We start from the raw sequence: 26,018 nt of genomic DNA on the forward strand, positions 1-26,018 counted from the left end.
AACAAGAATTGTTGCAACAAATTAAACGAACTGTATTCATCTGCAATGTATGGTGTAATGCACACATGCGGTGCCCCAAAAATTGCCAGAAAATTTTGGATGGACAATAATTGATGGTAAATATGAATATTATTGATTTGATGGTCCCCAAAGTCCATCATTTGAAGAATTATCTTCTGACTTACAAGGTAACCTATTAATACTATTTTTATGTATTGATTGATTATTCATTATTATATAATTTACTTAATTTTTTCATGTTATTACAGAGTCAGATATCACGAGTGAAGAAAGTGAAACAGATGAAGATGATAGCGATGTTAGTAACGAAAATTTATCAGATGAATCTGATGAAGATTAACTATTGTGTATTTATATATACACAAAATTTGTACCTAGATTACTAAAAAATAAAGTTATTTAAATTTAAAAAAAAGATTTTTTCTCTGTATCTTATTTTACAAATAGGAAAACGAAAAAATTACAATTCTTGTCGGACTAGTGATACATACCTGTTTTCTTGTAGGACGTTGTTTCATTTGGGCAGAGAACACACTAACCTATTATATGATATTTTTGTCCTACAGGTAGTAATGAGAAAAATGGTCTTGTGGTATTAACAATTTCTGAGCGTAGGACCGGGATAATGTACCGCGCAATTTGTAGGACAATATGTCTGTTAAATTACATGAATATTAACTAAGTAAAAAAAAAAAAAATCAGCTGGTTAGTAATCATTTATGATGACCTCGTTATCGATACATGTCGGAAAGAGGGGACTCTTTGATCAAACCATAGATTTTGTAGGACAAATATTTTTCCGAATAAATTAGATAATTGTCTTGAGATTTAACAAAAAAAAAATCAGTTAGTAATAAATATTTGAGAATCATCAAATCAACATATTTTATCCTTGCTACCTCTGTTAGCTACCACAATCGAAAGTTTCGTACCGGAAATTATTGGGCGTCTCAACAAAATAAAGCTACTCACGGATTATTAGCTTGATAGTAATCAAGTGCAATAATGGGCGATGGATCCTGGACTACTCCTGCTTGGGATTGACTTTTTATTTTGCATGTTATTGACGCGGACGTTAATGGCCTCTATGTCTAAAGTATATAAAGTTAATTTCAAATGAATATACATGTTTTCAATACTTAAAACAGTGCACTGCGCTAGATGCGATGGTAGACTATATTTGAGACTACACTAGAAATTATAGCGTTTGAATTATGCATTAGCTGTTACACGCTAGTGCTTGTAAAACTAGTCCAACACTGGCCGGTCGAACACTTCTATTTGTATACAAATTACTGTACTTTATTGCAAGATCGCGTTTATGTATGACAAGTTTACGAGTTTTCGACATCGACTTCTGATATCGCGTAAATTCGCCCTCTCGAAGGTACTTTTACGATATTCAATAAAGAAATAGGATCAATGTAGAGGTCTATTTTTGTTATGTGTACGGTTTAAGAAGAGGATATTTGAATATCCACATATCATGTTCTTATCAATTTACTGTAAGTTAACTAAAATGTGATCTATTTTCATGAGGACAAATGAACTCTCGTTTTTTTTTGAGCGAGATTTAGTGGAAGTTTAATAATGTTGACATTTAAAGATACTTTTTTGAAATGTTTGTTAAACTTTACGTTTTGATATTATTTTATAGATCAGAGAGTAAAATTACATGTACAAATTAAATACAAATGAGGTAGGAAAGGTAAATACAACTTCTGCACAAATTTGAATATCTCATCAAAAATTAATTTCCACAAATTACTTCCTCGGTAAATATAATCTTAAACTTGTAGCTAATTCATAAGAAACCCACATCGTTTCATTTCTTATAGGATCGATATTCTGACAGCTGCTCCACGAAGTTGTTTCATTAAATTCAAATTTCGTGTTGTACTTATTAATTCAAGAGAACGTTTTCTCCGCACGTCGCGACTTAAACAGGCTGCTTTTTATATTCACGGCATATTCGTATCCATTTAAGAAAGTTTTTAGAATTTGAAAAGCACTCGGAAAGGGTTGTATGAGGGCCTTATCGACGGCTTTTATCGCAACCTCTTTTATTGCGTTCTGGTTTTTAATATTATAATGTAGGTCTGTATTTACGTTCAAGTATATGATTGCCTCTCGGCCTATAAAAAAATCTAACATAACCACTGAAAGCTTAATTACAAATTAATGAGATATTTAATTTTCTGAAAGAATAGTACACTTACTACACTTTTCCGAGTAACGCTTCATTTGCATTTGTGGAAGAAACGGTAGACCGTCGTGTATCCTTTTCGTAAAATACCAATATTTGGTCTACCAGCAACGTTAATATTCGCTATGTAAAGAGAGCTATAAGGCTCTAAGTTATTAGCATAATACAGTTAGTTGCAAAGAAAATTGGCCATTTTCCAAACGTTCGTGGACTAGGAAATGACCTATCGATGAGACCTATATGGCGAAATTTTTCATAGGAAATACGTCCTATATCGTTTGAGCTAAAGGCGATTCAGATTTATAATAAAAGAATATTATAAGATGGTAAAATATGATATGGTGAAGGTGGTTAACCGTCATTTGATATTTAATAATTCTATGGTATGAATATGTTATAGCTCTTTAATAAGTTACTGCTCTGTAATGGTTTGATAGGATTGTTGAAAGTTTACAAGAAACAATATGTTAGATGGAATTATGTACTTTGACTACAAATAAAGTCAGATTGTATGAAAGCAAAGTTTACAGTTAAGCCGTTTACTATAAAACAAGTTTGCAAGATGTTACATAATCACATCTCCAAGTCGAAACTTTGATATGTTTCAATAGAGCTCTTCAGACTTCATACTGCGGAAATATAAATTAAGGACAGTGTTACATACACATTGTTAATTTTTAATAAAATACAACAACGTTATTAATATTAATTTACTGCATATCATCGGAACAAATTTATAAATATCAAAGCTTGTTTGTTTGGATGTTTGTCCGTCTATCACGCTGAAACTACTGAACGGATTTTGATGAAATATGGTATACAGACTGGGTATGAGCTGACTTGGGTGATAGGATACTGTTTATTTTATAAAACCGGAATCTTGATATCCGGGCGGACCTGGGACGAGCGTTTATTAACTTATAAATTTAAAAAAATTTATCCTGATATGGAACTGATATTTTCGCAATAATCTAAGATACCGTTAATCATAATATTCGTAGAATTTCAGCGAAAAATAAACCTTTTATTGGAACAACCGTCTACAGTTACCGTGAAATGTATTTATAATAATGAAAAGCACAGATACACATTATTAAATGGAAAGCGTATCATTTTCGCTTTAAATTAAAAACATAAGATATTTGTTATGTTCAAAATGTATTGATAATGTATCTAGTTTCATGAAAGCCCGCCCATTACTCGGGTCGCCGTCCATAAAAACATGTTGACAAACTCGGAAAAATATCAGTTTACTCGAACCCGAGTGTTTAAACAGTTTGATGTATAAGGCTTTTACTTCCTTTTATTAAGGAGTAAGTAACTCTTCAGTTATTGTGAAAATATTCTCTTTTAACAAACATAATTCATTTTATATTTAGAATTATAAAATAATTTATACGTATTTGAATATACTAAATAGTACGATATTATTATTGTTCAGTTCGTCACAGCCTCATCAAAAATTATTTGTCTTTATTTTATACGGAATGCGGATGAAGTTTTAATGTATTATGCATTTACATCAATACATTTCGCTTTAACACGCTACAAATACCGTCTATTGGGCTTCAGCAAATATATTGAAGCTCAGGTATTTACAAATGAGCGCTGTACTGACTCGTGACCTAGAAAAATTAACTCGCCGATCGAATCTGACAGAGTCATATGTGCTTGTATATTTGAATTAGGTCATGAAACGCAGACAATCAACTAGTAAGCACTAAATTTATATAGGGATTTAACTGAACTTGTTTCTCCGTTAGTTTGATGTGCTTTATTCAGTTTTATCTTTTTCATTTTAAATAAAGATGATTGTCTATTAATAATTAACTTGGACATAATAATTTCTTGCTTTATGTCATATTTTTACTAAGGGAAATTTTTTACCGGTGGCTCATGATTGCAGGTTCGATTTAGACATGCATTTAAATTTCCTTACCGAATTCCAGACGAAGTTGATTTACAATTTAAAATCCCGCAATATGCAGATAGGGCTAACATAATAAATTTTCAGCCCTCGTCGCTCATGGCAGCCCTGAGTGTGTGTAAATAAAAATACTTTGTGAGTCAATTCAGTTTGTAGCAAACAATAAATGTGTCTGAAGGAATTGTACGTTTCGTGAGTTAAATGTGCTATAAAATTAGTTTTGCTTTCTAGAACAGAGCTAGTATAAATTATATCAGAGTTATTTGAGGTTGTTAATGGTTTAGTTCAGTCATAACGTAAGATGCTTCATTTTTAATGAGGCAGCCTATATTGGAATTGACAACGACTATGTCATATATATTGAAGATATTATCCGAGACTTATTTATTGAACATAAATATTAGTATCATGTGTTTTATGCTAGTGTTTTATAATACATAGTCTAGCGAATAAAATAAATATAGAATTAACTTCTAAAATAGGAAAACATTATTGTAATAACACCATTTTGAGCGTCTTTGACGGGAGCGGTCGTGTGTAACCTCTCATTTTCCTTACCGAAATTCAAAGCAGCCTTAACAAAGCTTTGTTTTGCATCGCTCGCTCGCAAGCGTCTGAAAGGCTGCCTTTTTAGATAAGGCTCCTTATATATTCCGAAGCAAACGCTCTGTTAAAGTTTTTGGAGGAATACGGACATCTGCTGCAGTTCCCATTGTTATTTTGAGGCTTCAGTCGACGCGTTCGATTAATTTGTTCATAAGATATTTATAGAATTTAAATTGAAAACTAAATGACCCATTCAGTTTAAGATACAACAGTTTTACATGTACGAGTTACGCGTTAAAGAGAAATGCGTTTTATGAATAATTTTAATTTTTGTATCACATTTTGATATGGCTGTGTATTGCTATGACCTTACTTTTAAAAGCGTAATTTTCTTGTAGATGATACTTTAAAATAATTATATGTAACACTAATAGCAGTAGCAGGATAATCTAATATCCAAAAGGAAATAAAAGAGTGCGATAAGGGGCACGCGCGTCGGTTATCACTGGTGCGTGCGTATACGACCAATAAAACTTACCTATAACGGAAAGTCGTATCTGAAAGTTCCTTGTGGGTGAGTTTTTGAAATCCACGCGGCAGCGGTACACGCCTTCGTCGTCGAGTTGCACCGTGTCGAGGGTGAGGGCGGCGGGCCGTGCCACGGTGGCGAAGTAGGCGCGTGGACCGAACACATTGGGATCCGACCATTGCAGCGCTTTGTTGAAAGAACGCCCGCGGACGTCAAAACTGTAACAAATTCGTCAAATGCGTAAGTTTAATTTAGTACAATAACATGTTCAAATTCGACTTTAATTATTTATGCGAAAAATAGCAGGAGATATGCATGTTGCTAATGGAAATATAACATTAAAATATCTGTTTCATATTGCTACCGCTTTGCTGTTAAAACATTCAATTAATTAAGAGCATACTTAACATAACATGCTTTATTATCTACACTAACATTGCTCTTGAATGTGGTTTTATTCGTGAAGACCGTAACGTTGTTCAGTAACTTTATTCCATGGATTAAAGCATAGACCACATTATGTTCTGGTTAGCCGTACACGACTCCCTAAGGACGGCTTAGTTGTTAGCGCAACGAACACCTTGCTAGTGACTAATAAAGGGTAGCATTTATCCAGGGAAAATACTGAATGGCCTTCTGATAAAAATATGTCTTTTTTTTGAACTAACTTACTTGAGCTATGAATTTTTATTTAGGCAAATAGTATTGAATTAAAATCTTAAAAATAAACTGAATTCAATTTATTGTAACAGTGGTTAGGCTTTATACGATTACTAGCTTCGCCCCGCGGTTTCACCAGCGCAAGCCCGTATCCCTTAGGAATATCGGGATAAAAAGTTACCTATATGTTGTTCCAGTTGTCCAGCTGTCCACGTACCAAATTTCATTGCAATCGGTTCAGTAGTTTTTGCTTGAAAAAATAACAAACATACACATCTTTACAAACTTTCGCATTTATAATATTAGTAGGATAATTTTACATTTAACTCATTATATTGACCTAACCGCTAAAAGTTTATAGGAATGATACCTTAAACTTACATCATAGGTTTAAAAATACGTTTTTGGAGAAATATCTGCCATAAGTACTTTACTTATGGTACTTATGGTTATTATTTATACATATAAATAATAGCAAATTAATAAAAAAAAACTATAAACTATAATGCGTGCTTCATACTGCACCTTCTCAAAATAGCAACAGCCATTCATGTCAATAACAGAGGTTTATTGGTTAGGGCGTCGATATTTAAAAGGCGTCGTGTCGGCAGTTACCCTAACAACAGAGGCAAACGACGCGGTGTGATTAATGGACGAAATGGGATAGACTACAGTATTGTATGACGTTCACGCATTCTGGTCCACGAACCACATATAAAAATTCGTCAATCATTTCTTTCGGGCTGATAACGTGTATGATTAAGGTAGTTGTTGAGTTGAGAAGTGGCGATCTTAGAAATATGAATGAAATTTCATTCAGTCACTTCCTTTGGCTAACTCATTTTATGAGGCGTTCATATTGTATCTTTCTGGATATTGAAACATGTTTCATTAAGAATATCTTTGTAGTAACAGCCCTATAACTACCTCAGAATAATTAATAAATATAATTATTCCAATTTGAATTATTATCATTATAATATCATTACAAATTTATAAAAGAAATCAATTATTTTCTAGATTCACAAGTCTGTTATAAAAATATAACCCAAACGGTTTATGACCACAATTTCGAAGTATACTGACGTTATCGGTTACTTTATGCTTTTCGTGATTTGAAAACACAGCGAGTGGATATAACCATATGATTTATATTAACAGTACTTTACAGATCTACCTTATCTATATTTATTTCAAATTTAATTGCCAATAAATGTGAGATCACAATAAGACAACTTGCACTTTCATTTTAACTCCTTTAAGACGTTGATGGAAAATATCCGGTATTTAAAACAATACAACATTATTGCCACAGTATCTAATACCTTATAAATAATGTTTATGTATAGTTACTCTTGATGTATAATTAATATTTATTTCATGATTTGAAAACACAGCCAGAGTATATAACAATATGATTTATATTTACACTAATAACCTGATCTTTTGACCAATTTAATTGTTAATATAAGGTATCCTGTGCTTTTAATGAACAAAAATCCGGTATTTAAGACAATACAATATTATTACCGCGTTGAATATTCAATACCTTATGAGTAATTTAGAACCATAGTTATTCATGTTTTATAATTAATATTTTCTTATTGTACCATTTGCATAGCATATAATTTTGTACATTTAAACACCGCACGAGACGGTTTTTTAGTTGGAGTTCAAATTATTAAAACACAGACGTCTAGAACATAAAACATATTTACGTGATTATGTCTCTATGAATGACGCCATCCATAGTTCATCACATCTGCTCCAGTTCAGATAAATTTTAAAATTTCCAACAAACAACACTCCAAATTTGCAACTGCTGAAGGAGTATCGCAGCGCGATACAGCAATTACGTTACTAATTAAAATGTTAACATGATAATTAAATTTTTGCGCTGTTCAGGTAGGCTCCACGTAAGTAGGTCGTATTAAAATACTCGAGTGTGCCGAACTTTGGTGAAATTCTCGTATTTTGCAAACTCTATCGTACGTATTGCATTATTATACCTAGTACCTAAGTCCAACATTGAATCATTAACCACCAGGTGTAATTGAGCGGCAAATAGTATAACTATGTTTTGATATCGCGTATCGTAATTATAACATATAACATTGTCTGCTTGATGTTATAGTTTGTGTAATTATAATTAATTGTTGGTGCAGTTAATGGAGCCCGTGCATGCTCTGTATTAGGTGCTTTAATGTAAGTTAGGGCGAAACGTAAGATAATCCATAAAAGCCAATGATATTAGCTATCATTAGCTTTATAAAATAATACATCTATTTTCTGTCAATACAATATAGTGACAATATATCATTAAACAAATAATAATAAAAGCGACATTTAGATGTCAGTAAAAATGTATTTTATACAAGTTATAGAGTTGAGTGTTTTATTTACAATTAATAAATAATATTAGGTTAGGTTAGGTTTGCAGTATAAGATATTTTTCCATAAAGCTATCTTTGAATATTCAAAACACTAGATTTTGCATACCGGGCGCACGATATATTTAAATTTAAATATTTGCATCGTGTTCATTCTAAACTTCTTATATAAAAGTGATACAATGGTAATATAATTATAATGACTGCATTTGATAATAAATATTCTTGTAAATAAACTATATATATATATAATAAGATGATGTACTAAGATTTTTATTGGATTAGAAAAGTGGTTTCACAAATTTGTGATTTATAAAAAAAGAGACTGGTGTGAATCAAGATTTGCGGTCATTTCGGTCCATATAAAAATTCAATACGATAACGTTGGGAAATTTCCCGTGGAAATACGGTACCAATAAATTATTCAGGTACCAGCCACGCATATGATTAGTCCGTCCTTGATTATAATCTCAATACCTCATCACCGTATACGGTATTGTACAATATACCGCACATTAACCAGCCATATAACTTCGTATACGTGCATACGTGATTCTGCAGCATTTTTCACCTTTGTGTTTGCAAATATTACACTGACTGCTCACTTCGTTGCAATTAGAACGTGGCAATTAAATTTCTTGCTGCAAAATGGCTGAGAGCAGTTTAAAATCTGAATGAATGACAAAAGTTTCACCGTATATTTATCTGAATAAAATGATATTAAACGAAGATTAAAAAAAAAAACCCTTTGTTGAAATCTTTTAAATTTGGAGAAATTTATAGACTGCCCAGTAAGTATATTTTAAGTGCACCAAAATATTAAACGAAGTATAAAAATTGTTCTCATACAGAACGCCCGAGCAATAAATAACGGCATACTTTTAAAATTTCATTCTATTTGCCCATAAAGAGATTCTACATATACATTAAGAGGTCCGTACTTCTTCTTTAAATGAGATTTATGTGACATATTTTAACAAAATTATGACTGCAGTGGTAAGTTTTAGTGTTGGAAAATTGTGGTAAGTGCAACGTTTTGAAATATGCAACGGAAAAACTTAAAACACGAAGAATACAACTGCTGTAGAAATGAAATTATAAACTCTGTCGCAGAGATGGCCACACGGGACCCATTTCCTTACTAAGATTATAAATACGAAAGTAACTGTCTCTTCTTCACATCTAAACCACTGAACCGATTCGGATGACATCGATACAGCGAGTTTCAAACTTGAGAAAAGACATCAGAAAGTTTTTATGGTAGTCTGCTTTTGCCAACGACTATCCCTACGCCTGCCTTTGACTACGAGGGCGAAGCCGTGGGTGGAATGCTCGTTCGTCATATGATGTCTATGACGATTTTATACGAGATCGAGAACAAGTATTTATTGATTGTTTGGTACGTATTTTCTTATAAGAAGACATAAAAAACGACAAAAATATATATATAGTAAATGCTTCAGTAATATTGTAGATTTTATAAGCAATCTTTACAGATAGAATTTCTTGTCGCACGGATTTGATTTGAAGTATTCAAGTATTACTGAAGTATCATGATTACATATCGTTATTTTATTATTTATATCGTCATTTTATTTATTAAATTAATTTCATTTCATTTCTTAACTAACACTGCAGATTTTTACACGAATTATTTTCATTAATTTTTTTGACGCGCTAGCAAATAATTTTTCTATTTATCGAAATACTATAACGTAAACACGTGTTAAAACAAAGTCGTCTAATGAACTATTTCAAGTTATTTTTCTCCATCGATTAATAGATAACAGATATGCAAACTGATACATCATTATCGACTTCGTTTAAAACCTGCTTCAATTGCTCTCCGAGCCGAGAGTTGCCCAGTTGAAGAGATACAAACGTAGCAATCAAAGCACAAGCTCGCATAATGAAGACTCATTAAAGCCAGAGGAGATTTTGGGATAAAAAATCAATAATACACGAAAAGAAAACACAGCTAAATTAATACCTGGCGTGCTTAAGCGTACATGATTATCTTGACCCGTTTTGAGTCTACCAAAGAGAATGTTGTACCGTGTTACTCACAGGTTTTTTTAATTATAATGAAGCAAGCGTTGAGTACTGGAATATACAATGTTCGATCATTTCTTTTAAATGCAATTATATCAATCATATGGTTATTGTGTAAAGTTTACCCACTGGAATCTAACTTAATTCCGATAAGAAAATCTTTCACCCCCAATATTTTCATAATACAACACTCAAATGAAAAATCATATATCGAACCTCAACCTTACCTTAATATATCTATCCAACAATTATCCCTAGCTACTTCATCTTTACTTTAATGCTCCGTGAGGTTAAGGTTTGGTTACTCAATTACTGGAAAACCCACGAAGCTATCGATTATTACTAATATAAAAAAGAGAAACAAAAAGTTTTTGAAAAGTCAATCGCATTCCTATAATTAAACAAACCATACACGGTGTAACTTTTAAGTGACTTTAGTAATATAGAAATAGCAGATATTATTTCATACTAATCAAAGTTCGTTTGATTTGATAATCTATGTATGCGCGTACGTGAACAAATGGCCAATAGGCAATTTTGAAACTTTGGCGATAAAAAAGGTTCAGTTTTCGTCCAACGAATTTATTTTTTTACAAACAACAACGACGTATTGATTGATATTATTTTTGATTTATAAAATATTGTGAGTTTGGCATATTGGGCACTGTTTTAATTGAGAGCAACGTAGAAATGTAGAATATATAGTGTAATATTTTATCAAATTGTATTATTTACGCTATAATTTGCGTTTCGCATTAATAAAATAAAGAATCGTGTCCACGACTTTTACTTTCCAAATAAAACATAACTGTCCTTGCATGCACTATGCATATTTGTCCTGTGTTTTACCTATAGATGGGTTTTCCACCGGTGCTCTTGCCAGCTCGAAACCACAACACCATGTATACTCGGTCTTCGTTGGCGTCCGGCGTGACGTCACACGGCAGAGACGCGGTGCGTCCAAGCACTGCGTCCACGTCCACTGTTGATACTACAACAATATGAAAAGTATGTTGAATATAGTGATCTTGAAATTTTCGTATTATTAGATACTAAAAAGAGTATGTATAAAAACGCACACGATTTCAAAATATTATGTTTTTTTTTTCAGTTAGAGTAGACAACCGAGCCATTGGCTTAGGACCTCTGCAAATGCGTTACTCACTTTTAAGATGTATAAGCTAAGGAAAGGATTCACGACGGCAAGGTGGGATCATGCATCGTGAAAGTCGGAGATAATGCGTGCATCCGGAACCCCCACTCATCGCATACAGAACATAGAAGCATTCGTGTGCTACTATTTCACGCCTGACATTTGTGGTTTCGGAGAAGGTTCCCTCAGAAAGTGAGAGAGCTTAACATTGTAAATTTACAGCAATGTATATAATTCTAAAAAAGTTTAATTATTTAATTTCATTTAACATAGCTATAATTATAGCTAGTCTTAGCGCATAATATCAACTGTTAAAAGTCCAGATACAAAAATATTTAAGACTTCACATGTGTGATAAAATGTCATACAAGAAAATAATAATACAACTTTGGCATTAAAAGCAGAGGCGGATATTTTCTAACAACCGTAACATTCTCCTATCAGAAACATTTATCGGAAATACTAAGAATTACTAAGTGAATATCACTGTTTCGTTGCCAACACGGTTATGACTCTTGATTTTCCCCTCTCGCGATAAGAGGACATGAATATAAATAGGAGTAATATTAAAATGTCGCATTCGCACCGCATCAAATAATCCTCTTTTCTTTACGGAAGATTGTCAACGTGTTCAGGCCAAGTAATATGCAACATCATTCATACTTAGTTGGACTTTTCAATTTACTTCCCGTGAAGAATGCCGCAAATAAAGATAGATTACTACTTTGAACGAATTACATGATTTTTTTTAGTTATTTGAGGCGCTGAAATAAGAGACCTACACTTAAATATCAAAGAATACCACAGATTGTATTTCAATGACTTTATAATATTTATAATAATAAAATGTATTTTATACAATGAAATTCTACTCTAATGTTCCAAAATTGTTACATTTGGTTCTATAATTCCCTAAGCAAACATTCCATAATTCAACGTAAATTTATGTAGTAATTAACACAAAAATATGAAATAGGGTATTATATTATTGGATGGGATGTATTCATTTGCATTATTTTTAATCGAAATAAAAGTATGTATGCATGTTCGCGGATAATTTCGTCCTTTATAAACTGAATTTGATCTTATTTTGTGGAGATTTTCTAAGGGTTACCACTCAGGCGACGAGCATTATGCGTTTTAAGGTAATCGATCTCTTAATATTATGAATCTGAAACTGTTCTTCACGCATAAACATCTGAATCGACTTGAATGAAATTTGATACAGAGACAGTTTTTAAGTCGAGTATCATAGGATAGTTTATATCTCATACATCTTTCTATCCACTAAGGAATTTCTTTTGACTACGCAGGAGAGGCCGCGGGAGCGAAGTAAGCCTGAAATTTACATTAAAATCGTATACAACCTCTTCTGTTAAAGTAGAACCCGAACATATATATGAGTGTTAATTTAATATATAAAATTTACGTGTCACGTTGTTTGTCCGCAATAGACCCCTAAACTACTCAACCGATTCTAATCAAATTTGCACACCATGTGCAGTTTGATCCAATTTAAGAGATATGACCGTTTATTTTGTTTCAATTACGATAAAAGACTACCCGGACAGAGCCGGGGCGTGCAGCGAGTTAAAATATATAAGTTGTGTTCCCACAAATAGTCTGAGTCACTTAGAACGATATCGATACTATGTATATATTATATATATGACTGTTCCTTATGTCAGAATTATTTACTCACCCACAAGAAAATACCTCATTTTTACGAATTCAACACGTAAACTCAACAATTTGTCTTTGATATATTGTCCCAGACATTTAAAACTCAAAAAGTCCTTAAAGTTAGATATTTGAAATTTGCTCTTCGATTCACTGTATACAATAATATACTAGTGGTAAATTGGGTGACATAGTTACCTCACGTACGTTAATCACCTTTTATCTCGGGCAAACCTGTTTTGAAGCCACAGAGTTCCAATGAAATGCTGAAGATTAACTATTTGTTGCATAAACACGTGTGGAAACAACACTTCAATAAATATAAAAATTTCAAAATAACAGTATTCTACGAGTTCTGCTTATTTCATTGAAACTACCGTACGGTGATGCATCAATCAAACTAGTTGCAATTTGTTGTTTTATATAACTTCAAATAAACATTGACGTTGCACTGTTTATTGTTTTTAAGTTTTGTGTGTGTTTATTATTTATAATAAAATAACGTTAATTCCACGGCATACAACTATTTCAGTAAAAGTTTCAACGATGTGTTAAATATATCCCTATTTCCCTTGGTCACGCCATCACGCGCGAACGGCTGGACCGATTTGAAAAATTCCTTTACCAGTATAAGGCAACAATTACATTGAGTGACATAGGCATATATGTACCACGGGTGAAATCGGGCGAACAGCTTGTACGTTAGCTCGATGGATGTGTAATCCTACCGATTATAAAAGAATCGGACTTGAAAATACACAAACACAAACTTAACAACAAGAAAGCTCTTTGTCTCTGTCTTAACAACTAAAATTTTGGGTTGTGTTTAACATAATGTATAGGAAATATAAATTATATTAAATTAAGGGTTCGGGCATAATATACAGCCATAACGCTGAGATTATGTCGTGTTTGAGGGCACTAAAGAATTGTGCCACTCATAATTGCGGCGAACGAAACTGCCAGTGGCACTATGGAGACATGCAACCATTAATATTATTATGATTTTTGTGTATGATGAGTGGGTTTTGCAATAATTGAATGGCCGGTCATGTATTCGGTATTGAAATATAACATGAGTAAATTCAAGTAATAATTAAAAATATATCAGTAGTGTTAAATCCATTTTCAGCTTTATTATGGAACATTTAAAGTCTCACTGGTACTATATTGTGTATTTTAGTTTTCTAGTCGTACTCCTTACTATGTTATAGGTATATTTAAGATGGGTCTACAATAATCGTTTACGGTGTGGGGCGAAATACAATTGTTACACCTCGTGAATCAAACAATAAACTAAGTAAATAACCCATCCAACAGACTATTACGTTGATGTATTGTTTTCACAAGTATGTTGTGTTATAAGCAAAAGGTTTTCACACTAAAAATACACTAAACTCAGTGAGAGCGGCTAAGAAAAGCTCTTACGTCTCTCGTTCTCTCAATATATCATATTTTTTCCCACGTCTGGTGATATACGAGCGGTCTAGAGCGTGACAGGCTTCCGGGGGTAATATTAATAAAATTATTGTGGGGACACGTTACGGGTTTCAGGCATGACCTATCCGTCCAACACGTGCAGCTAGTCATTGAGCAAACTTCATTGTTACGTTATGTTTAGAGATGTCGCTCGCTGCAAATTGTTATAATGCCTTGCATATTTTAATAGTATTATCATGCCTTGAACATTTTTATTATTATATATAACAGTATGTTGCTGGTCAACAATTAATGACATTTTTAAGTGCGGTCTTACATGTTTCTTTCTTGTGTGTTTTTGAAATAAACAATTATTTGTTGAAAAGTGAATTTGAAAATTTGTCTTAAGTACAGAAAGAAAGTCAGAATATTATAGAAGAGAAGATTGGGTGATTATAGTAGATTATATAAAATTAGGTGTCGTGTCTTAAATCGATTTAACACATAATTATATTTTAACATATATTTGTTTAAATTTATATTTTAACTACATAACTTTCCTTTTGCGTAACGTTCGGCATAATTGAATTAAAAACATAAATATGTAAACTAACATAATAACAGTTATTGCGGTATCATTGAGAGTATTCCCATGTATCCTCCAACTCCTAATAATAATAATCATTAATCACTACGCGTCAGGAAGTTTTCCGATAAGTCATATATCTATATCGAGACATCTTTAATTACGCGAAGGGAAATTATATACCAAATGCTTATTCGCTCAAAGAATAAAAGGGAACCGAGGAAGCAGGTAGCCGATATGAGTCGATACGATGCTATTAAGATATTTCGCCGCTTCATTCTTTATATTACCTGCTTTGAATTGGCTCGATCATTAACGGTTTCCAATTACATTAAAATTACAATTCATTCATCACGATCGGAATAATCGAACGAATACTTTTTCGGCTGCCTGCTCTTTGATTAGATTTTTACTGAACAAACCCATCCATCGCCGAACCACAAAAGGTCGGTGAAGCTACGGTCGAGTCTCGTTTCCCATTCGTTCCGCTGTCCAGAAATTTTCGCAATAAAATTAATCGTTCCAATAAAATTGAAGTAGAATAGAGCTTCCTATGCATGAGTACCTTTTAATTGGATCGTTCATTTTGTTCTTTGCAGACAGCGAAACGAGAAATCAAACTTCAGTGAGTTGTTCTTTTGTAGGTACGAAGGCGATTTCAAGACGCCGCTAACTAAGTGGTTAAAAGTTTCTGCTCATGATACAACTTTTGTGCAGACGAATGTTTGCTGGAGTTATAAGTTATAACAATATTGTTTGTGAGCAAACTCGATAATATGTTAATTTAATAGAAATACAGTCGGGATTTAAAACTAATTAATTTGCTTTGAAAAACTTTGAACAATTCTTTTTAAGGTTAAGTCGGGAAGTAACGGGATGTTTGCCTTATTTACGAGTGCAACAATTTTAAAACAATTTGCTGAAACGATTTGTAATTTATAAGTTTTAAAAATCGTCAAAGTGAGCAATTGGTTGCGGACAAGCCCAACTCCCGGTGGGTTAACAATAAAAATCAGAGAGAAGCACGGGATAACAGGCATGGAACAAACGGAAATGTATTCCCATTTTAATTTTCGACAAGCAATCGCTTTAATGGGTTGATCGCGATTCCCACTTGAGTTTGTTCGATTTTGTTTAATTTGATCGCGTCGGCGATTCAGTACCGGAATGTAGGATAAAAGCAATAAAAGTTATTTGAATTTCTGCTCATACATTTGAGTTAGGTATTTACAACAGTGTTGGTAGGTTTAATTAAAAAGTCATAGACAATAGAGATGTTAGTTTCGGAGGTAGCATTCTAGCATATTTTGGGATGAGTCTTTACTTGTCTTTAGTTTTGTGCAAGTCAAGTACCTTTAAAAAAGCAGGTCAAGCGTTTAAACTGTATCACCAATAATATATGTATGTGGCAGTGTTTGAAACAGAGGCCTAAGTTGCAATTTTTTATAGGTAAAACAAATTTTTATTGCATTCAGCGTTTATTCGAGTGGGAGTTTTACCCTGACCTAGGTTTAGATAAGGTTAGTTATAAATGTTTTAATCTAACTAAAATTTCATAGTAGCTTACTATGAGGATAACTTTGTCGGAGTAATATAATAACGGAGCTGGTTCACTTTGCAGGTTGTTCTAACTTGCAAGTTTGCTAATTAGTTCATAGTCATTTATACGTATATTATAATAATTATTACTCTTATTGTCGCCATTATTATCCTTAACTACACAGCCTTGAATTCCAAAGGATTTATTGATTTTGTTGGATAAAAGATTTCATGAAGTTAACTCTGGAATAATAATATATCATATAATACTTGCTGTGACGCGCGGTTTCACCCAAGAATCAACTATTTCTATAGTTTATGCGGTACTCTAATACACACGGTATCTTACTGCTAAGTATCATCACAAGCTGTCTAGTGGAAGCTGTCTTTTGCATGAAAGAGCACACACACAAACACCCATACATACAAACATCAATCCTCACAAACTTTCATAATATTAGTAATCTTCAATTCATCCACAGCCACATCATTGCATCGTACTCGTGAGTAAACGATTACTATGCAACAAAGTTTAAAATTGCAATGTTATATTTTGAAACAATAAACGAGTAACTGATCACTTTTATACAGTGTGTCCTTACCGGACCTATTTAGAGGAGTGTTCCGAGAGTATAATTATTACCGATATTCTAGATTTTTTTATAAATCAAAACTGAAAACAATAAGTCTCGAAAGAAATGCATTTTTAAACGAAAGCAATAGAAACTTCTAATGAATTGTGGTTAATAATGGGGTTAATAAACAATAGTTTGTAAAAGGCGAAGAAAATAACTGAAACAATGAAAAGAGGAAGCTGAGTCACGAGGCGCCAGTTAAGAATAATTAAGACAAATGCCTGACAACCGCTTAACTTGTGGGACCGAGTTATGCAATACGGTTCCCACGAGGTTTTTCAGTATGGAGTTTTGGCTTTTCTACTTTTTAGTGTTTGTTCTGAAACTTTATATTACAGTTAATATAAATAGTTAATTTTGTTAATTTAATTTCGACATGATATGTGAAACCGATTCCAACACACTAGGCCCATGATTAAAATGGATTTTATTTGTCTATTCATTACCTTTTAGTCTCTTAATTTAAATTATTTGACATTTTAGGGAGATATAAATATTCTCGTATCAACGAGAAAATATATTTATAGTGTGCTCTATCTGTATTTCTTGTCATCTAGAGGTTTATACGACAGCGTTATGCTTCATCATTAACGCTAATTTACGAAACCAAAATATTTGTATTCTATACTAGCTGCGCCCCGCGGTTTCACCCCCATAAGTTCGTATCCCGTAGGAATTTCGGGATTATGAGTGCCTATATGTTATTGCACTTGTGCAGCTGTCTACGCAACAAATTTCATTGCAATCGGTTCAGTAGTGTTTGCGTGAAAGAGTAACAAACATACACACATCCTTACAAACGCATTTATAATATTAAGTAGGAAGTAGGAAGTAGGATAGGACTATAAACACGAGAAAAATTATTGGTGCGTCAAAGTGGCCCCTAAAGCGAATAGTTTACATACCGAGGTCCTCTGCGTCTTCACTCCACTCCCCTTCCTGAGCCCAGCAAGCAGCCAGCAACACAAACAACCGGATCCACTTAACCGTGCACATTGTTACATTATGAACACTCACACACACTTAAATTGCTCTTTTCTAAAAGAGTACCGTTTCATTCTCGTCACAATAACACTGTTCCTTGGCATGTTTCTTGCTGAAGCATCACATTGAGTTGATATTGTTTTAATTGAATCCTATAAGAAAATATAATTTTTATGTTATTCGACTAAATGTATCAAAAACTACGCAGCAATGCAATATCCGCCGAAATAGCGTCTATTTTTCCTTTTTTTTGAAAATAGAATCCTTATTTTTTATATTGTGCTGGCACATTAAAAAAAATGCAAATTTAATATTTGCTAATACCAATTCAATTCATTTACGTATTTATTATAAATTATATAAATTCGCGTCATAAATTTAAAAAGATTCGCCATTTACTTAGACTGACTTTTTTTATAGTGGGGAAATCTTGTATAGATACCCACGGCCCCCGGGGTAGAGGTCGTGGGTGATGTCGGATTCCTACCGACTAAAACCCCACTGCGTTTTGTCAAGCCGCATAAGTGAAGGAGCAACGGGTACTTGTAAGATTCCACTTGGATGAGGACAATCATTATCGACTCAGCTTTTCTAATTAATATATTTTTATAAAATCGTTTAATCATTAAGTCATTTAATATCATCCAAGTGAGGCGAGAAGAAAAGTCAGACGACAGACATACCTACTTCTAATTTATAATTTTAGAAGGTATTTCATAAATTTTTACACAAATCGGACACAAAAAAATTCTGATAATATTATCACAATATTTCATTAATATTCCATAAACTATTTCTACATTATTCCATTCACTGAAAATAAATTATAAACGACACTTATAAATAATGGTATAATATTGCCATATCAAATTACGACAGACAAAACTCTCTAAGCGATATAATATATTAATACCCCTGTCAAAAATATATAGAACTTTGACGCACGGTTACGTTTAGCATACATGAGTAAATAATGTCTTTTAATCTCCACACAAACGACTGACCCTTATCCCGGGAGAAAAAGTTGGCGGGAGGTTAGAAACAGTAACGAAAAATGTATTTTTCGATTATGTTGTATAACATTCGGTCAAATGGAAAGGGTAGAGGGCTAGTTGGAGTATGGCTCCTTAGCTAGATTGGACGGTAAATTTAAATCGGAAACGTGACTGAATTATATGAAACTTATTACAGTTTGAATTCATTTTTCCAATAAATTTTAAGTAGGAAAGTATAGGATGTTTAGAGATATATTATTTATAATTTGTATGAATATAGTTAATGTCATAAAGACTCAGGTTATTTTTTTTATAATATAGACAAATAGTTAAAAGTTCCCAAAATCCCAGAAGATACAACATTTCCATTCATATATTTATTAAAATAGTTCATAAACGTTCTATAAAATACAGAGGTTTAGTGATAAACGTTGCGTTTTATTGAATGATGATATTATAGGTCATAGACTCCGCATTAGCAATAAATCCAGTTTGTAGGTCATAAGTCTTTGTTTATCTTATCTTTTATTGAATATAGAACGCGTGAGCCTTCCTTTTTTTCTTATTGGATAGCTTTATTTATTGCACAAGTTTGTTTTTGACCGCCTCACGTACATTATAGGCCGAACCTTTCCAATCCGGAATTGGCAATCGCTATTTGATGTAATATGTTATTCAGTAACTTTCACTCTAATATTTCTTTGATTTTCTTTTTTGATGGGGAATAAATTATTTAGTTCCTAATCTGATCAGTAAATGTCCATTTATGAAAAATATATATTATGTTTATTTACTTCGCCTGTAGAGATAATATTATTGTTATTTTTAAACGACGGTGAACTAGATAACAATATTTTTTTTAAGAAGTGTGAGTTTCGCTTGCAAGTGCATATCATCTTTTGTAAACTTTTATGATGAATTTTATTAAAAAATAGTGTATTTCACAATAAATTATTCATATTCACTTAATAAAATGTAGCCCGATAATGTCGGCCGAGGATTTGACGACCTCAAAATTCTCATACACGTTTAGGACGCCAATGCCTTGGAAGGACCCTCTTTTGGGTGAACGACGATCCTGAATCTTTTATTAGCTTTGTGAATGGATGGCCAGTTGACATAACCGTCATAGACATCTGTTGTGATATTACGCCATATTTTCCAGGGTCCTTTCGCTTCATTCCATCGATTTAGGAGGAAGCCGATTCTACTATTTTTCTGCACGTGGAATATTTTAGGGCTGAATTGAAATCGACGTAATACGTGTCGGTAGGGGAAGACAATTGCTGGCGTAGCGAATATGGATGTATTGTGTGTCATCAGAAAACTTGTATTATACGGTTTATTTCGGAAATTGAATCTCAGGGCCTATTCAATAGTTTTATGCTACGTGTACATTTCCGATCACAGGGTGAATAACTTTTATGAACATTTACTTACATTAAGCAGTATTTAAACTTTGCGTTTTTTTTTTGTCGTAGCGGGCAACTGAGCTGGTGGTTCGCCTGATGGTAAACGACTACCACCGCCCATGAACATTCGTAGAGGCTCAGACCTCAGAGAATTCGCTGCTCGTTTTTAAGGGATAATGGATAAAGAAAGGATTGATAACTGCGCAGAAGGAATGGACTGGGAAGGGCGACGAGAAGGAAATTGGCCTCCGACTCCCCCACTCACCGTACGATATATAATAGCAAGCTATTGTTTCACGCCGGTTTTCTTTGGGCGTGTGGTACTTCCCCGGAGCGAGCTGGCCCAATTCGTGCCGAAGCATGTTCGACTCCCACAATAAAAAAACGTGAAATTGTAGGTAGATATATAATTAAACTTCTACTTATAAATAGTAAAAGCTATCGGGGATTACTAAAGTCGTTTTTATAATTGATCAATATTAATGTATAAGCTATTGAATAACTTCTTATTGGGGACTTATTTGAAGTTAAAGTAGCCATGATTATAAGGACTCCTAAACGATATGTTTTCGTTAGGCACATAATGGGTTGCTTGGCCGTGACAACGCTTACAATGTAGTATTCGAATCACCTGGATAAATAATATAATTATTACTATTATTTATTACACTGGCCTAAAAGTAAACGATAGAAATTGTAATAATTTTATGTATTGTTGTAATATTTTAAATTATTTTACTATAGAAAATAATCTAAAAATATTACATCCGCTTACAAAAATACTAAATCTATGTTATTTTCAAGTAACATACTACCAAATGATAGAAATTCATTATTTAACCACTATCAACGCTATTCTTTATTACTGGCACATAAAGCTCATTTGAAAATCGTCATTTATCTTCACGACTTCTGTAATATTTAAAAAAGTAAATTGAGTATTTCCACAAAATTAAGCGGGGAAGAATATTTTCTAAATCAACTTCAACGGTTGAACGGAGGTTACTCGTGAACGTCTTCTTATAGACATTTTTTCAGCTCGTTTAACGTTTAACTCCAGTCGTAGCGTCTTTTGTAAATGGTTGGAATTCTTTCAAATATGGTATGGTTGGCATTTTTGAAGTATACTAACATTGTGTTAGGGCGCTGAGGCGGGAAAATTGTCTTGAAGAGGCAGAATTTAGGTCGCAAATAATTTTTCGTAACTATTCTCCCTGCTTATGCATTCAAGGTCAAGTTTTTCAGCATTTTTAGTAAATCGTTCGTTAGTTTCGTTCCCAAAGAAAACTTATATTCACAAATGTCATATTTGATGCAAAAACAGTAGTTTGGTTTAAATGGCAAACACTTTTACTTTACTTTCACACACGATTAAAATTTGTTTCGAAATTTTATACTCCTATCAAATTCGTATTAATACAAACATCGGGGGACAATAATACTTGAAACTTGGGATGAATAATTTTGCGCTCGATTTATGGCCTAATTAATTCTACGTAAGTATTTGCATACATTAAAACGGTCCGAAATTATTAGAATTGTACAACCCTTAGAACTCGACTGTCCCTTGCTTGAGTCCTTCGTTTCGTATAAGTTTTATCCCAGAGGGGTAATTAGAGTAAAAGAGTGTTAAACTTTGAAATAACTGTTGGGAACGATCCTAAGCGATATGCATACCCCGAGCCATTGCTGTTTACAATAATGAAAAAGAAAATCTAGTTTTTCTTTAAAAAGAACTTTTGCAATGCCATTGATATTTATAGTGAAACATATATCTAGGGTATAATAAAGACTTCGCGAAGTTTTAATAACTAAATATAAATCACGTGAATACGAACTTAGTCGTGCTCAGCAAAATAATTGTATACATGTTTTACAAATAATACTTTTTCTTTACTTTTATGGAACTGTTTACATTATTGTATATAATTGTTTATATTGGAGGAACAAAAACTTATTATTAGGTATTACCTACCAATAATATATTTTTCAGTTCAATGAGTTTTTCTATTTAGTTCACGGTTTTTAATATAAGCTTAATAGAATGGAAGGTAATTCAAGATAATTTTATTTGTTTTTTATTTACAAGTTGGGGTACAAGTCGTAGAGTAAATCTGTCACCAAATCATTGAGAGGCCAGTGAGGATTATTTTTATTCTCCGCCAAGATTTATTTCCCTCAGATTAGCATTCCTCTTATTTATGCTAATGTAATTTTAATGGCGCCAGCTTTTTCGACTAATTTCATTTTACGAAAAACTCCCCGGATTTGTTTTAAGTCTTGGCTTATTAAAACTGCTTTGACGATTGTGCTTTAATAAAATTTGAATTATCGGTTTAGTTAAGAATAAATTACATTCTTCGTAATTAAAAGGATTATGACTCCGTAAAGATTCGTCTTTATAGCCGGAAAATAAGCTTCTAATTACGCAGCTATTTAATCTTATAATTCCTTTCAAGGCGATTATTTCAGCGTAGCGTCTTTTTTAGTCTGAGTTGAGGCCGTTCTGAATTACGGATGACTTTCTTTCGTTTTAACGCGAAGTTTGAAGGCAAAGTTAACGCGTCGATGTTTAAGTAACGAAAAGTGTATCGGAAAATTCGAATTGAAAGAAATTCTCTTAACGAAGGCTTTCTGAAACGAACACTAGCGTGCACTTTAGAGCTCTTACCGAGACATGTAATTGTTTATCGTGCGTCCATTACTTTCGGTTCGATTTGATTTTCTAACAAAGAGCGATTGCTGTGGGAAAATGTGAGCTACATTTATGTGTTAACTACTTCTATAGCATTTGGAATGCTATATATATAATGCTGCCGATAGAAATTTAAGTCCATTCTTTTCAATAGTTATTCATCCTAACATAACAATTTACAACTTGATCTACTGAAATACACCTGTATTGAAATATCTATGCCAATGTCTATGTCTATGCTAATATTTTACTTTTAAAAATAAACTACGTACAATAAAAAAACATAACAAATTATCATGGTGAATGATCTATATATAGACTACATACATTTTTATAAAAAGAAAACCTACATAATAGAAAAATGTATCGAATAAACATTGTGATTCATAAAATAAAACCTACGCTTTTATCAAGGAGGACATAATGGTAATATCACTTCATATAATTTATTCATGTGAACGAATATTAGAAAAAAGCTCAGTAAATTTGTTAGTTACCAAAATTTTTTTTTTTTTTTAAACCCAGCACCTTCCCAGGCTTAGACGAATGTCAGTAGTTACAATCATCTCAGTACGTTTTATTTGACTTTAGACAGGAAAATACACGTGTACAAAGTCGCAAGTATTGGGAATGTAATCAATATAATGGAAAAGTTTTGAACAGAGAGTTAAAAATAACAAGCACGCGTATATTGAGGTTATTACGAATCAATTGAGCATTTTTTGTTAAAAATGGCAATATTAGATAATTAGCATTACCATAAGGTTCAATATGGTTTGGGTAAATGTTGTCTGTTTGTACTCGAAATATTAAAAAAATAATGGAATAGGTGAAACCAAGCCCACGCAAATACCTCCCATATCTGTGGTCTCTATCATTCATAGTCTTCATGGAGTTTCTAAAGACGGCTCGAGGGATCTTTTGCAAGTGTCACTAAAATATGACATCTGCCATGAACGATCTAGCTATACATAGATCCTCGCTAGAAAAATTATGATGCTGAAGTATGAACACAACGATTGTTTTATGTATGAGTCGTTATTGGTCTAACGCGAAAAAAGTAAAGTCTGAAAACATGAATGCTAGCCTATCTTCGAGTAATATAAGACTTTTATTATTTATGCAAATGATGAAACCTTTGCGAAGTTTATGAATAGGAACATATTGCTCGTACTTTATTATATAATAAAATAGAATAAGAAATTCTTGATTGTTCAAACACCGTTTTATAATAATTTTTGTATACGTCTATTTTATGTATGAATTATATTCTGCATATCACGTCAAAGGTAGTGTAAACGAGAGTGAAAACATTGCTTCATTTCAATTGTTTTTAAAATACACTTATAGTTGTAATCAAATAAAAAAAACACCAATTTTTTTACATTGATAAACAAGTATTCCTAAATAATGTCCTCATCCAGAAGAAAAGCCGCAGTTCTTATTATAGTAGAGAAACTTTTTTTTTTTGCATTTGTAAGCAAATGTACATGTAAAATTATTTGACTTATACTAAAAGCTAAGCTATCAAAGCCTCTACTTTGAATGTTTATACAGTCGTTAGAATTAAGCGCAGTTTCATGTAACAGCTTTTGTAACTATTATTAAATACAAATAAAATTTAAAAATACGACTAACTTTGTCATAAAATTGCGCTGGTATTATTAACTGTAACTAGGTCAGTTTCATACTGAAAGAATGTCAAATTTAAATAATATGCAAATTTATATAGCATAGAATTATCAGATAATTATATTATAGTATGACAAATTCTGTATGCGGGCGGTATACAATATTATCGTGGTGTTAGTCCATCTCTATATACTGTGTAACTATAATTATTATTTAGATATGTTGCTTCGTTTGTTTTAATTGGGTATATTATAGTTTAAAACTGTTAATATCATCATTTATAACACGCGCACCATTAAAACCGCAACTGTATCAATTATTAATAATCTTAGAAACTAACCACACTATTTCAATAACATATTAAGTCAGGTAGTTGGCACACTAATATTTACTTACAAAATACTTCCCACAATTATGATTTACAAACAAAAATCAAACAAACTTGAGTATTGTACGACGTTTCATATCATTGGTTTCAACTCATTTCAAATTAACAGACAGCGTTTTATTAATAACATGTCACAATTCACAGGTAATTATTGCAATGTGCATGCTAATTTTATTTTAATTTAGACGAGACTCGCGTGCTGAAAGCTTGTACAAGCACCGGCATGTATCCGCGCCGAACCGCGAACTAATACTGAAACGGCATTGGACGAGGTTTTCCAAGGTGAGGATTCCGTACTCTCTCGGCATTCATCGGCTACTTTCGAGTTTCGACTCGCTCCTCTCGATTCGATTGTAAGGAAAGAATTTCATATTTCACGTATAAGAACATTTCTTTTTGAAAAGCTTTACTTAATACATTGAAAGGAAATCGACACAGCCTGAATGAAATAGAATACAGTAAATAGGTAGTAAAGTAATAAAAGTAAGGCGAAATCATATGGAAATGAATAAGTTTCAATGCGGGAAATAAATTATATGTTACGCACTATATTGCGTTACTGTTTATTT

At 32.6% G+C, this 26,018-nt stretch overlaps 1 protein-coding gene across 1 annotated transcript in view; it reads right to left on the reverse strand.

Annotated features, from left to right (window-relative positions):
* Positions 1–25,677, reverse strand: part of LOC119828511 (hemicentin-1-like) — a 60,502-nt gene extending 34,825 nt beyond the window's left edge. Inside the window, exons 1-4 of the mRNA XM_038350679.1 lie at positions 25,458–25,677; positions 18,249–18,479; positions 11,181–11,322; positions 5,239–5,447 (exon numbers count right to left, since the gene is read on the reverse strand). Coding sequence (XP_038206607.1) covers positions 5,239–5,447; positions 11,181–11,322; positions 18,249–18,339 — 442 coding nt within the window. The 5' untranslated portion in view covers positions 18,340–18,479; positions 25,458–25,677. The remainder of the gene's footprint in view (positions 1–5,238; positions 5,448–11,180; positions 11,323–18,248; positions 18,480–25,457) is intronic.
* Between the last annotated feature and the right edge of the window lie 341 nt (positions 25,678–26,018).

The sequence above is a fragment of the Zerene cesonia genome, chromosome 8, assembly GCF_012273895.1.
Source record: "Zerene cesonia ecotype Mississippi chromosome 8, Zerene_cesonia_1.1, whole genome shotgun sequence".
NCBI lineage: Eukaryota > Metazoa > Arthropoda > Insecta > Lepidoptera > Pieridae > Zerene > Zerene cesonia.